The sequence below is a fragment of the Prunus avium genome, chromosome 5, assembly GCF_965620075.1.
Source record: "Prunus avium chromosome 5, drPruAviu1.hap1.1, whole genome shotgun sequence".
Taxonomy (NCBI): Eukaryota; Viridiplantae; Streptophyta; class Magnoliopsida; order Rosales; family Rosaceae; genus Prunus; species Prunus avium.
The window spans coordinates 21,435,900-21,448,706 of record NC_142288.1 but is presented as its reverse complement, the minus strand read 5'-3'; the positions used below and the strand labels follow the sequence as shown (position 1 = coordinate 21,448,706).

The 12,807-nt window shown below is 39.0% G+C and overlaps 1 protein-coding gene and 2 pseudogenes across 1 annotated transcript; all 3 read left to right on the top strand.

Moving 5' to 3' along the window:
• Positions 1–2,009: 2,009 nt before the first annotated feature.
• On the top strand, positions 2,010–6,107 carry LOC110759170 (uncharacterized). The gene has a single exon (XM_088253781.1). It carries the CDS (start codon positions 2,010–2,012, stop codon positions 6,105–6,107), a length of 4,098 nt encoding a protein of 1,365 aa, XP_088109907.1.
• Positions 6,108–8,048: 1,941 nt separating this feature from the next.
• Positions 8,049–9,193, top strand: LOC110759169 (F-box protein At5g25290-like; annotated as a pseudogene).
• A 1,912-nt stretch (positions 9,194–11,105) lies between these two features.
• LOC110759168 (small ribosomal subunit protein uS14 pseudogene) lies at positions 11,106–11,546 on the top strand (annotated as a pseudogene).
• Positions 11,547–12,807: the final 1,261 nt, after the last annotated feature.

Below are 12,807 nucleotides of genomic sequence, written 5' to 3'. Positions count from 1 at the left end.
AAAGTTAGAATTTAGTAATTGTCTAAGAAAATTGGATGGGTCCGGTAACAAAAATGACAATGTAACGGTAATACATGGGCAACTTTTAATTTATGTGGTGTCCCTTTTTAAAATTGTGTTTTAGTTAGAAGTGAAAAAGTATTGGCTTGTACGCTAAGTACTAACACGAATGAAATGAGAGCCTGATGACAGAAAGGAACGCGCCCCACGCGCCTTGACTTTTCCTCTCTCCTGTTCCCTCACGCTAATATTCTTCTTCTAGATCTTGATTTTACTATGATGTCGGCATTCACCTTCTCTGCTGGGAAGATTGGATCTGCTACTGATGGACAAAATGTGGGAGGAAAAAGGGCCCGAACCCTTGAGATGGTAGATGTGGGTGGTTCAGACCCAGACGAACCGCCTCCTCCCCTGCCCACAATTCCGATAAGCTTCAAAGACAAAGTATCTGGGGATTTTGGCTTGGTAGATGAGCAAACAAATATTGGGGAGGATGATTTTGTAATCATACAAGGTGCGTACCCTTCCATTCAATTCTCTGACAAGGTTAAAAACGCTTTGTACCGACCCTGGCGCACAGCTGTTATAATCAAACTCATGGGACGCCCCCTGGCTTTCACCTTCCTGAGAACTAGGCTTCTCCAGAAGTGGGACCTCAAGGGGCCGATCAGCCTATTCGACCTGGAAAACAATTATTTTATAGTGAAATTCCTTTATGAGGAAGATATGAAGTATGTATTAACTGGTGGCCCTTGGCAAATTGCTGGCCAATATATTGTAACTCAGAAGTGGAAACCTGGATTCAATGCCAAGGAAGAGAAAATAACCCATATGACTGCCTGGGTCCGGATCAATGGGCTGAATGTGGAATACTTCCGCTCGGATGTCTTAGAACATATTGGAAGCCTTAGTGGGACTACTGTTAAGGTAGATTCCCATACCATGAGTCAGGCTCGTGGTAAGTTCGCCAGAATCTGTGTTGAGCTCGATTTAGCTAAACCCCTTACCCCCTTCATTGAGGTTGAAGGATGCACCTTTGGAGTTGTTTATGAGGGAATCAACTTGGTCTGTTTTGAATGTGGGTGTTATGGCCATGGCAGAGACAATTGTCCTGTTATCCCACAAGCAAAACAAAAAGTTGCAGAATCAACTAATACTGAGAATGTGGAGGCCAATACCTCTGACAAGGTGAATGAGGTAAACATGGATATATGTGAGGATAAAGTCATTGAGAAGCCACCCAAGATGCATGGGGAATGGATGCTGTGTAAGCCAAGAAATACTAAGAAGAAAAGCCTGAACACTTCAGAGAAGACTGCTGAGATTAGCTTGAGAAACTCAAAGGAGTCCAGTCCTAAAAAAGTTAATAATCCCAATGGCTCTCAGTTTAATGTTCTGAATGAGGAAAACAATAATGAAGAGGAGATGGTGATTGTGACCCCTGCAAAAAGAAATGGTAAGGAAGTGGCTCTTCTTCCAGATAACAGCAAAGCCAAGGCCAAAACTGCTGGGAAGAAAACCCAGAACTCCTCCCCCTGGGTTTTCAAAAGGGCCTTGAAAGACATAACTAACGTTGCCATCCCTGGAACTGGAGGAGGTTTGAATAAGACTGGCCCTGAAATTCGGAGGCCTTGGAAAAGCAAACTTGGGACTAAAACCGTTAATCCTACTGTGGTTGAAGCTGTGGGACTACAAACAAGTGGTGCTGATGTTCAAAATGATGTACAGGGGATATTTTCCTTCAATGTGGGTGGTCCCTTCTCTACCACTACAGCGTTGTGTGAGGATGGCTTATGTGGACATACTCCCCCTGAGATTAGTCTCACTTCGGATATGAGTAACGCAAATGTGGATTTGGATCAACAGGGTGACGGAACGACACACAATGAGTCTGAAGTTGGCTTGGACACTGGTATGTCTATTACTCATGAGAAGCATACAGCCATTGAGGCTGGAAATTTGCAGAATTAGGGTTTCCCTAAGTTATCTTCTCCATCATCAAATTTTTAATGATTATTGCTGCTTGGAATGTCAGGGGTGCTGGTAAAGATAAATGTGCTAGTACTATTATGGACTTGAAAAAAGCCTACGACATTGATGTTTTTGCTATTCTTGAGCCTAGAATTAGTGGTCCTAGGGCTCTCAGAGTTGCGCAAAGTCCGGGTTTTTCCCATTACCATATTATTGATGCTATTGGGTTCTCTGGTGGTGTCTGGTTGCTATGGAATGATAACTCTGTCTCTCTTCAAGTTGTTGCTCACTCAAGCCAATCCATTACTGCCCTTATCCAGTCAAGTAACCATAAGTGGCTCCTCACAGTGGTGTATGCTAATCCCTGTCCTGGGGTTAGAGAAGCTCTGTGGAAGTACTTTGATGGCCTTGCTCTTGCTTCCTCTCTTCCTTGGCTTGTGATTGGTGATTTCAATGACACTGTAAATGCGACTGAAAAATGCGGTGGAAACACAAACCATGGTGGTAAGTGCTTTATCGACTGGATTGAGCGTAATCACCTTGTCGACTTAGGTTTCTCTGGTGCTAAGTACACTTGGTGTAATAAAAGGAATGCGGAGGGTATTATCTGGAAAAGGCTTGATAGGGGGCTGTGTAATATTGATTGGCGCATGTTGTTTCCTGATGCTCAGCTGTCTCATCTTCCTAGAGTCAATTCGGATCACTGCCCTATTATGGTAAAACTTGCTTCTAATCACCGCCCTGATAGTGATAATGTCCCTTTTCGTTTTCAAGCTATGTGGATGTCCCATCCAGATTTTAATGATTTTATTACTGATAAGTGGAATTCTGGAAATGGCTCTGCTATGGCAAAAACTACTTCTCTTGTGTCTTCTCTTATCTCCTGGAATAGACAGATTTTTGGTTGTTTGTTCCAACGGAAAAAGACTATTCTTGCCAGACTTGCAGGTATCCAAAAGAAGCTGTGTGTGTGCCATAATCCTTTTCTCCACAATCTAGAAATTGAATTAACAAATGATTATAATCTCATTCTTGATCAGGAATTTTGGCTTCAAAAATCCAGAAATACTTGGCTCAAAGAAGGTGATAGGAATACTCATTTTTTCCATCTATCTACAGTCATCAGAAGAAGGAGAAATAAATTGGAAGGCTTAAACAACGACCAAGGTATTTGGATTACTGAAAAACATGCCATGAAACAAATAATTGTAAACTATTTCCAAGGTCTGTTCGATGCCTCGGGTTCTGTTGCTGATTACAACTCTCTTCCTCAGTTATTTCCTCATCTCGATGAGGCGGACCTTGATTGGTTAAGTTGTCCTATCTCTGATGAGGACATTAAGAACAGCCTTTTTTCCATTGGTGGCCTAAAGTCTCCAGGTCCTGATGGCTTCCCTGCTCTTTTTTACCAGAATTTTTGGGAGGTCTGCTCCCCCGATATCACTGCTTATGTTAAGAACTGCTTCCAAACAGCCACCCTTCCAGACCATCTCAATGAGACTTTTATTGCCTTGGTGCCTAAAGTTGAAAGACCTGCTTCCATGACTCAACTTAGGCCTATTAGTCTTTGCAATACCCTCTACAAAGTGGTCTCCAAAATTATTGTGGCTCGCCTCCGTCCCCACATGGCTAAGTTGGTCAGCCCGAACCAGGTGAGTTTTGTTCCTGGGAGGCAAATAACAGATAATATTATTATTGCCCACGAGGTGCTTCACAAATTCAAAATTACCAAAGGCAAAAAAGGTTTTATAGCTTGGAAAATTGATCTTTCTAAAGCTTATGATCGCCTTCGTTGGCCTTTTATTAGGGAGGTCCTATGGGAAATCGGAATCAGAGGAAGAACCCTGGAGTTGATAATGCAATGTATCTCCACTGTTCAGTACAAAGCTATCCTCAATGGGGAGCTAACTGATCCTTTCAACCCTCAGTGTGGAATTAGACAAGGGGATCCCTTATCCCCTTACATTTTTGTGCTGTGTATGGAAAAACTTTCTCATATCATCCAGCAAAAACTCCAAGACAAAACCTGGAAACCTGTGCAGATTTGCCAAGGAGGACCTACTATCTCACACCTTTTCTTTGCTGATGATCTAATCCTATTTGGGGAGGCTTCTACTCATCAAGCTCGTCTGATGAAGAAGTGTCTAGATGATTTCTGTGATATCTCTGGTCAAAGGGTGAGTTTTGAAAAGTCCACTATTTGTGTCTCCCCAAACATCCATGCGGACTTGGCTTCCTCCATTGCCACCATAAGTGGCTCCCCGCTCACTACCAACCTTGGGAAGTACCTTGGCGTTCCTCTTATTCACACCAGAGTAACTAAAAACACCTACCAAGAGATTATTGCCAAGGTACAAAAGAGATTGGCTTCTTGGAAAAGTCACACCCTCTCGATGGCTGGCCGTATGACCCTTCTCCAATCTGTTACTGCTGCAATTCCTCTGTATACGATGCAGACTGCTAAGTTGCCTTCTGCTGTTTGTGACAGGCTAGATCAACTCAACAGAAATTTTCTTTGGGGCCACACCGCTGACACTGCCAAGACTCATCTTGTGAATTGGGAGACTGTTTGTAAAACTAAACTTGGTGGTGGGTTGGGGATTAAAAAAGCTTCCTGGATGAACCAAGCTCTTTTGGCTAAAACTGGATGGAGAATTCTTCAGCATGAACAGGGCTTGTGGGCTAAGGTCTTCAATGCCAAGTACCTGAAACATCATGATATTTTAACTGCTAAGGATTCTCAATTTCCTTGCTCTTCCAATGTTTGGAGGGGTGTTCTCTATGGGACTCCAGTGCTATCTCGGGGTCTTAAATGGCGTGTGGGCAATGGAGATAATGTGATGTTTTGGACTGATAAGTGGCTTAGTTGCGGGCCTCTACATCAATATGCTCTCAATGATCTTTCACAGGATATGTTGCATTCAAAAGTTAGTGATTTTCTGGATGATGGTGTCTGGGATCTGAATAGCTTAAGGGAATGTCTTCCTGACAATATTATTCAATTGATTCTCAGTGTTCATGCTGGTTTTCAGGGTAGTGGGGCTGATCAATGTATTTGGCAGTTCAATCCTAATGGTACATTCTCTGTCAATTCTGCTTATAATACTTTCCTCACTGATGAGAATGCAGTTGCTTGGAAATGGCACTTCATTTGGAAGCTCCCCCTCCCCCCTAAGGTGAAAACCTTTTTATGGACTGTTTGTCATAAGAAATTACTCACTAACGTCCAACGGCAGAGGAGGTGCCTCACTCAGGTTCCCACGTGTCCGAGATGTGGCTATCTAATGGAGACTATTGCTCACCTTTTCAAGGATTGCCCCTCCTCTCTTGACATTTGGAATGCCCTTAGATCTGGTGTTGGTAACAACATGGGTTCTATGGACTTTGAAGATTGGCTTTTGTTGAATCTGCAATCTAAAAATAAGGTAAATCATGGGTTACCTTGGCAGCTGGTTTATGCTACCTTCTTGTGGTTTGTCTGGAAATGGAGATGCAAAAAAGTCTTTGATCAAAATTTTATTATGCCTCTTGATCCCCATACTTTGATTCTCCAGTATGCGTTGGATTGGGCTACTGCCACTAGACCCTCCTCTAGCACCTGTATTCGGACCGTTACTTTTCTTCATTGGCAAGCACCTTTGCTTGGTACTTGCAAGGTCAACACTGATGGAAGTCGAAATAATACTACTGGAATGATTGGTGCTGGTGGTTTATTAAGAGATGCTGATGGTGCTTGGCTTAAGGGATTTACTGGAAATTTGGGAGTGGGTTCTATCCTTGAGGCAGAACTATGGGGCATTTTCTGGGGGCTCTCTTTAGCTTGGGATGCTGGGGTTCGGGATGTGGTGATTGAGTGTGACTCCAGTATTGCTGTGGACTTAATTAATAACCCAACTGGAGCCAACCATCCTCTCTATAATATCATCAATTGTTGCAAACTAAAGATTCATGGTGATTGGAACTGTGTTGTCCAGCATATATACCGTGAGATGAATACTGCTGCTGATGCCTTGGCTGCAATGTGTGCTGATTTGGCTCCTGGCATTAACTATTTTGACCTGCCTCCGACTTCTATTATTGATGCTCTGGCTGCTGATGCCATTGGCACCTCCAGACCTCGCTTTCTTCTTTTGTAGTCTTTCTGCTGTTGCTGGGCCTTTGGCCCTCCTTTTTACCCCAAAAAAAAAAAAAAAAAAAAAAAAAGTATTGGCTTAAGAGTGTCCAAGGTATGATACGTACACCTTCGAAAATAAAATAAAAAATAAAAAATTCACCCATGCTCAAGCTAAGGGCTGATAACTTAAACATTAGACAACCTCATCGGCTATATCCAATTGCTGAAACAGGGTAGGCATCATAGCAACTGAAAATTGTGTGCAACATTAATCAATAATATTTGTGTAAGTAATAGCATAGAGGGAGATAGAGTGTGTGTACCTTTGACAGCTGCAGCAGGTGGTGGAGGAGGAGGAGGAGGAGGAGGAGATGCCTTCTCCTCAGAAATTGGGATCACGGTCTTGTCTTCAGCGACATGGTTTAGAGCTCCTTCTTTATTCTCAACGACACCGGGGGCTTCTGGTGGTGGTGGTGGTGGCGTTGTTGTGGGCGCAAAGGGAGCTTCAAGCTCATTAGCCTGCTTCTTGGGCTCTTGATCTCCCATGACGTAGTCTTTGAACTTTGCCACAATTCACACTCAACAAAAAATAATTAAAGAGAAAAATGAAATCAACTGCAACTATCATCAAAATTTATAGCCAAAACCCAATGATCACAAAGAGCTGGCTTCGACGACTCCGAAAATCTGTCTTGTGTAGCAAGAAACATATGTTTTGCTGGAAATTCCTAGGTGAAATATGAAAGGTGATGTGTGGTAGCTAGATAGGAGGTTACATATATAATAAGGAGAAAAATTAGGTATTAGACATAATTAACTTTACTATAAGAACACTGTGCAAACTAAAGTTCTACTTCAAAGTTCAAAAACATGCAAAGTATATACAGAGAGGGAACACCTTGAGAGGTCGGAGGAGACTGGGAGAAAGCTCGGAGAGGGAGAGAGTGAGGAGGAGTGCGTGGAGAGGGAGGAGGGGCATTTGTTCTTGTAAGTCATTTTACAAAGAGATAAATTTGTCTTTAAAATTTTAAAAATAAAGTTGGTGAAAATAGCAGTACTCTAATCTAATTATACATTTGACCAAATTAAAAAAAAAAAAAAAGAAAAAAAAAAAAAGAAAGAGGATTGCTTCCATAAAAGGACAAAATGGAGTCTTCATGGATCAAAAAGAAATATACGGGGCAAAATAGTCATTCTAGTTTAATTTTAAATTGACTACGGATGGTGAAAGTGCAGTGAAAATATACAAGAAAATGTCTTTTGTCTCCATTAATACTTATGTGCATTTGGTCTTTTACCATAATGTAAATGTACATGTGAAAAATTAGTATATTAATAGAAGAATAAAGTCTAAGAAAAAATAGACGCATACCATCGAATGTTATGATTGTTTATCAGTATTTTGTCTAGTAGTGTAATTTTTTTTTTCCCCAAACACTCTAAAAGAAGTGGTTTAACATCATTTTGTTACAAGAAAAATTGAAGCTATGGCTACTTTCAACCACCTCCTTTTTATCCATTAGAGAAAATGAATTTTATTGTCATCCCCCATCTATTGAATGTACTTCTTTGCTAAAAACACTCCTCATATACTTTTAAATTCATATATTAAGTGAAAGCACCCACCTAGCTTATCAAAAATGTCTTTTATTAATAGCAACGAGGTCTAGCACAGTAGAAAATGGTCTTAACTTAGAGATTAGTGATCTCTTATTCGAACTTCCATAACACCTTGGTAGTGTATGAGAAACCCTCACCCCCTTGTAGTTTAGACTATCACTTGTATTCGAAGGAAAAAAAATCATTTAATAATGTGAATGTGAATTGCGCTAGTGACCAAGGTACCCTTTTCCATCCAAGTTTGATTTCATTTCCCGTATATTAGGGTTGTTAAAAATAGGCTTAATGACACCAATGCACCCTGAAACTTCAGTCAATATTTTGTTAAAACAGAAGACTTGGCATGGGCTTATTGGTAATTTCATACACATTGATCACTACACCAATTGAGTAGGTGCAGAGCCGGCTCTGACCTAGGGCGATGGCACAGGGCCCAAATTTGAGAGGGGCACACAAATCCCATTTTTTTATAGCTCATATATATGCTTACTAAAAAAAAACACTAAATAATTGCAAACTTAAAATAAAGGGTTATTTGTAGCAATGGTCCCTCAACTATACTCGGAGTTACATTTTGGTCACTCAACTCAAATATTAGTTGCAGAGGTCACTCAATTAGGTATTGTGTTGCACCATTAGTCCCTACCGTCAAGTCTCTCTAACGGTGGGGACTAATGGTGCAACACAACACCTAATTGAGTGACCTCTGTAACTATTTTTGGAGTTGAATGACCAAAATGTAACTTCGAGTATAGTTGAGGGATCATTGCTACAGATAATCCTAACTGAAAAGTCACATTTGCCCATCAATAATCTAAGAGATGCTTGTCACGTCATCATTTTAAACAGAAAAAGTCACAGACTTGACGGTAGGGACTAATGGTGCAACACAACACCCAATTGAGTGACCTCTGCAACTAATATTTGAGTTGAGTGACCAAAATGTAACTTCGAGTAAGAGAGCTCTCAGCTGTTTCTGTTTTAATGACTTGTTCTCGTTTGTCTTTTCAGATTGGGAAAACTTGCCTAAGGACTTACTAGATCTAGTTTTTGAGAGATTAGAATTACAGACTATTCGGCATTTAGCGTCGTTTGTAAGTCATGGAATAGTGTAGCAAAGAATAATCGTAGCCAAGCAGGTCCAATGCTCTTAATTTCTAGTGATAAAAAAGGTACATGGAAGTTATATGACATCACGAATGATAAAGTTCTTGATTTACGATTAAGATTGTAAGAATAAGCGATTCAGTGGGTCTTCCAAAGGATGGCTAGTAGTTGTGGAAGAGAACTACTCAGTGACCTTAATGAATCCATTCTCTAGGGTTAAAGGATGTAAAGAGAGAAAATTCAATCATTAGCCTTCCTTCATTGAGGCGTCAGAGATATGAAAAATTGGATTATTATGTGTATAAGGCCACAATTTCAACGGACCCAATTTTAAATGCAGATGATTGCATTGTTATGGTCATATACGGAAATGAATTTTGATAAGCACGAGTGGATTGAGAAAGAATTTATGTGTATAAGGCCACAATTTCAACGGACCCAATTTTAAATGCAGATGATTGCATTGTTATGGTCATATACGGAAATGAATTTTGATAAGCACGAGTGGATTGAGAAAGAAACCTTAGGTGATGCTGGTTTTTTTTTAGGTGTTAACACTTCTGTTTGTTTTGGCTTCAAAATTTTCAAGAAGTCAGCCTAATTGCATATACTTCAACTCAGATTGGATTACTTTACCTTGGGTACGTGAAGATTTTGGTGTGTATAATCAAAATTTTCTTTTTCTTTTTCAAACCATTTTAGTGTTTCGTTGAAGCTCCTTGTGATGTTGTATGTAGCTCGAGCATTTGACATATGTTTTGTGTTTTGGCATGGCTGAATAAGCTGGATATTTACTCATTTTATATAATTAGTTTTTCCACCATTCATTTTCTAGACCACAATTTCAAATTCGAATTTATGTACAAGTCAAAATTGTGATATAATGCTAGCCAGAGAGAATTATTTGTAGATTTTCATTTTGAACCTGTTAAATCGAAAGTATGGTAATATATATATTCATGACCATAATTGGGTTAAATACAGTTTCCTTTACAACAATTTTACCTGCAACGTGTATATCCTAAGAAATTGTCATCGGTGTAAGCTACCATCTAGCATGTGCACCTTAATGGTTAAGGCATTCTCATCATATGTTGTAGGTTTTAGAGGCATTCTCATCATATGTATGTCCCACTCATTTGCCACTATTTCTGTTACTAAGTCTTAGTGTAGACAAGGCTCTCTAGTAGAGCCATGACATAGACTATCTAGGATTTCTATTTGAAATTCGATTGGAATTGTTCAAGTGGTCCTCTTCGATTTATGTCTTCTCCTTTGCAGATTTATTTTTGATTTTCTGTTTATGTTGGTGGAGTCAAACAGTTTTTTCATTTTCTGTTTATCCTGATTTTCTGTTCATTGAATATTATCTAAGTTCGCTTATTGACGTACCGATTGTTTGTGTTGACATAAACTCTATATTGGGTAGGTCTGTTTCAAGTGGTCCTCTCTCTCTCTGAAGTCGACCTAAGCCTAACCCACATCACCCCTCTCTGTTTCAGGCACGCATAGTACATTGCACTCTTGAGGCAGCAGCCACAACCACCTCCCTTGCTGAAGGTAAATTCTCTCTTCTGTACATTCTAGGTTTTTTTTGGCTTTGAAATTTATACCTATATCAGAATAATTTATGCTCTGAAATTGAGAATATATTATTGCATTCTTTTTTGAACGATTATTTAATTTTGTGATTTCCTTTCTGATTTTGATTTTTGAGTTTTTAGCTTTGTTTGCATGTGGCAGAGATCCTAAGGGGAATGTTTGTGATTTTTTTAGTCAAAACCCAATTTCTTCTGATTTTCTCCTAAACCCTAACCTCAACCCTCACATCCTTCTTTTCAGCCGCTGTGATGTCAGATTCAGGCTCAGATAGCCAGCCTTCTGTCATAGATAGTTTTTACAATTTTGAGTTTGTGTGTGATTTTTTCTTTCGTTTCTGTTTGGACTATGATTTTGAAAAAAAGGTTAGGTGGCTGAGGTTGATGTTGGTTTTGCAGGTGAATAGCTATGTTTTTTTATTTAATTGTGTTTTCCTTTCTGATTTTGATTTCTGAGTTTTTAGCTTTGTTTGCATGTGGCAGAGATCCTGAGGGGAATGTTTGTGATTTTTTCTTCTGATTTTCTCCTAAACCCTAACCCCAACCCTCACATCCTTCTTTTCAGCAGCTGTGATGTCAGATTCAGGCTCATATTTTGGAGGCAAAAGTTTACCAACTGGATTTTTCACTTGAACGTATCTTTTTATCTTTTTTCCATCTTGTGTGATCTTGTTACAAAGGTTTTGTGAAAGAAGATGGAGATCTTTGGCTTTGTGAACAGATATTGGGTGATCCCGAGAGTCTTATGATTTTATGTTCGAATGTTGTTTTCGTGCAAAATCATTTCCTAATTCTCCTTAACTTTGTTCTCATGAGGTTAATTGTCAGAGGTATGTTCTTTTTCATACCAAAATGTCTTGTGTTGTTATTTAAAATTTACACATTATCTATGATGAGGTTGTTTTGAATGAATCTAGATTGGTGGGAGGAAACTCAACCATCCACGTTGGAGCTACTGAGGATGATGGCCTGAGCCACAGCAGCACTCGAACATTTTGAATTCTCATCCGAAGAACTATGGACGTCGTTCCCGCACTTGCCAAGCATGTGGAAATCCTCATGGGTTGATTCGAAAGTACGGCATGACATTCTTCCACAGTAACGCCAAGAAGATTGGCTTTGTCAAGTACCGCTGAAGGTGGAAACCATCTGATTTTGTTATGGTACTCCAAGTATACAACTAGAACTAACCTACTCAACTTATGCATGTTACAATCACAATTTTCATCACTTCCTTTTCTAGTGATGTTTGAACTACATCTTGCAAAAAGAAATACAACCAATATGGATTCTTCAATTTAATATAACCATTTAAGTGTCTACTTTTAAAAAATTCTACTAATGTCTTAAAAGCAAGATGATTTGATTAGTTAAGCATTTCTTTTTCTTTTTTCTGGGTTTCAGTCGAGAAAAACCAAATACGGTCATGCATTAGAAGGAACAACAATAATGCATGATATTTTTGGAAATATTTTGATAGAAATTCTATAATCAACCATGAAGGGTAGGAAAGCATGAGTGTCATTTGGTCATGAGTATGCTCTGTGCAGTGCACAACTATGATGATGTAACTAGACTCATAGTTCCCCCTACTCAACAAGTTTAAAAAAAAAAAAAAAACCTCAGTATCCACATATAGGAATTGATCTTTCGTTGTAATTGCATATCTTAATCAAAATTAGAAATTTGAATGTACAAAAGGTATAAGATATACATTACTATAATCTCTTTTAATGATAAAAAGATGTGTTCAAGTGAAAAATCTAGTTTGTAAACTTTTGCCTCCAAAATCAAAGAATGAGGAAAAAAACATATCCTTAAAAAGTAAAAAAAAAATGATGACACAATCACATGTTGATGGTAAAAAGAAAGGAAAACAATACATGATGAGGGGTAAAAATGACAACTAGAAGAGTGAGTAGCTATAGTAATTAATGAGGTTGAATTTTAACAGTCTTGCCTATTTTATAGCAACATAACATAGATTAACAACATAACAATTTGCACAGACTGACAACAAAGGTTGCAAATTTTACTCACCACCATGTAAGAGCCGGGTTTGACCCTTCTGCAAATATCAATGAAGTCAAAAATGGACTACAATGTGAATAACAATCGAGTTTATCTAAGAGTGCAAATAGATAATTAGGTTAAATACAGTTTCCTTCACAACCATTTTACCTGCAACTTGTGTGTCCTAAGAAATTCACACCAGTGTAAACTGTCATCTGGCATGTACACCTTAATGGTTAAGACATTCTCATCATCTGTTGCAGGTTCAGGAGGAAGAGTTGTTTCTTTTATTGCTCATTGCCTCTCTATTTCCTGCAATAAAGAGCAATACAAAATGAAGATGTACATTTAAAACAATGAACACATAGGAACAAAAGATAAAAG

Bases quoted from the DNA above. Each gene is read 5' to 3' on its own strand.
- LOC110759170 (XM_088253781.1), top strand. From the start codon at position 2,010: ATGATTATTGCTGCTTGGAATGTCAGGGGTGCTGGTAAAGATAAATGT.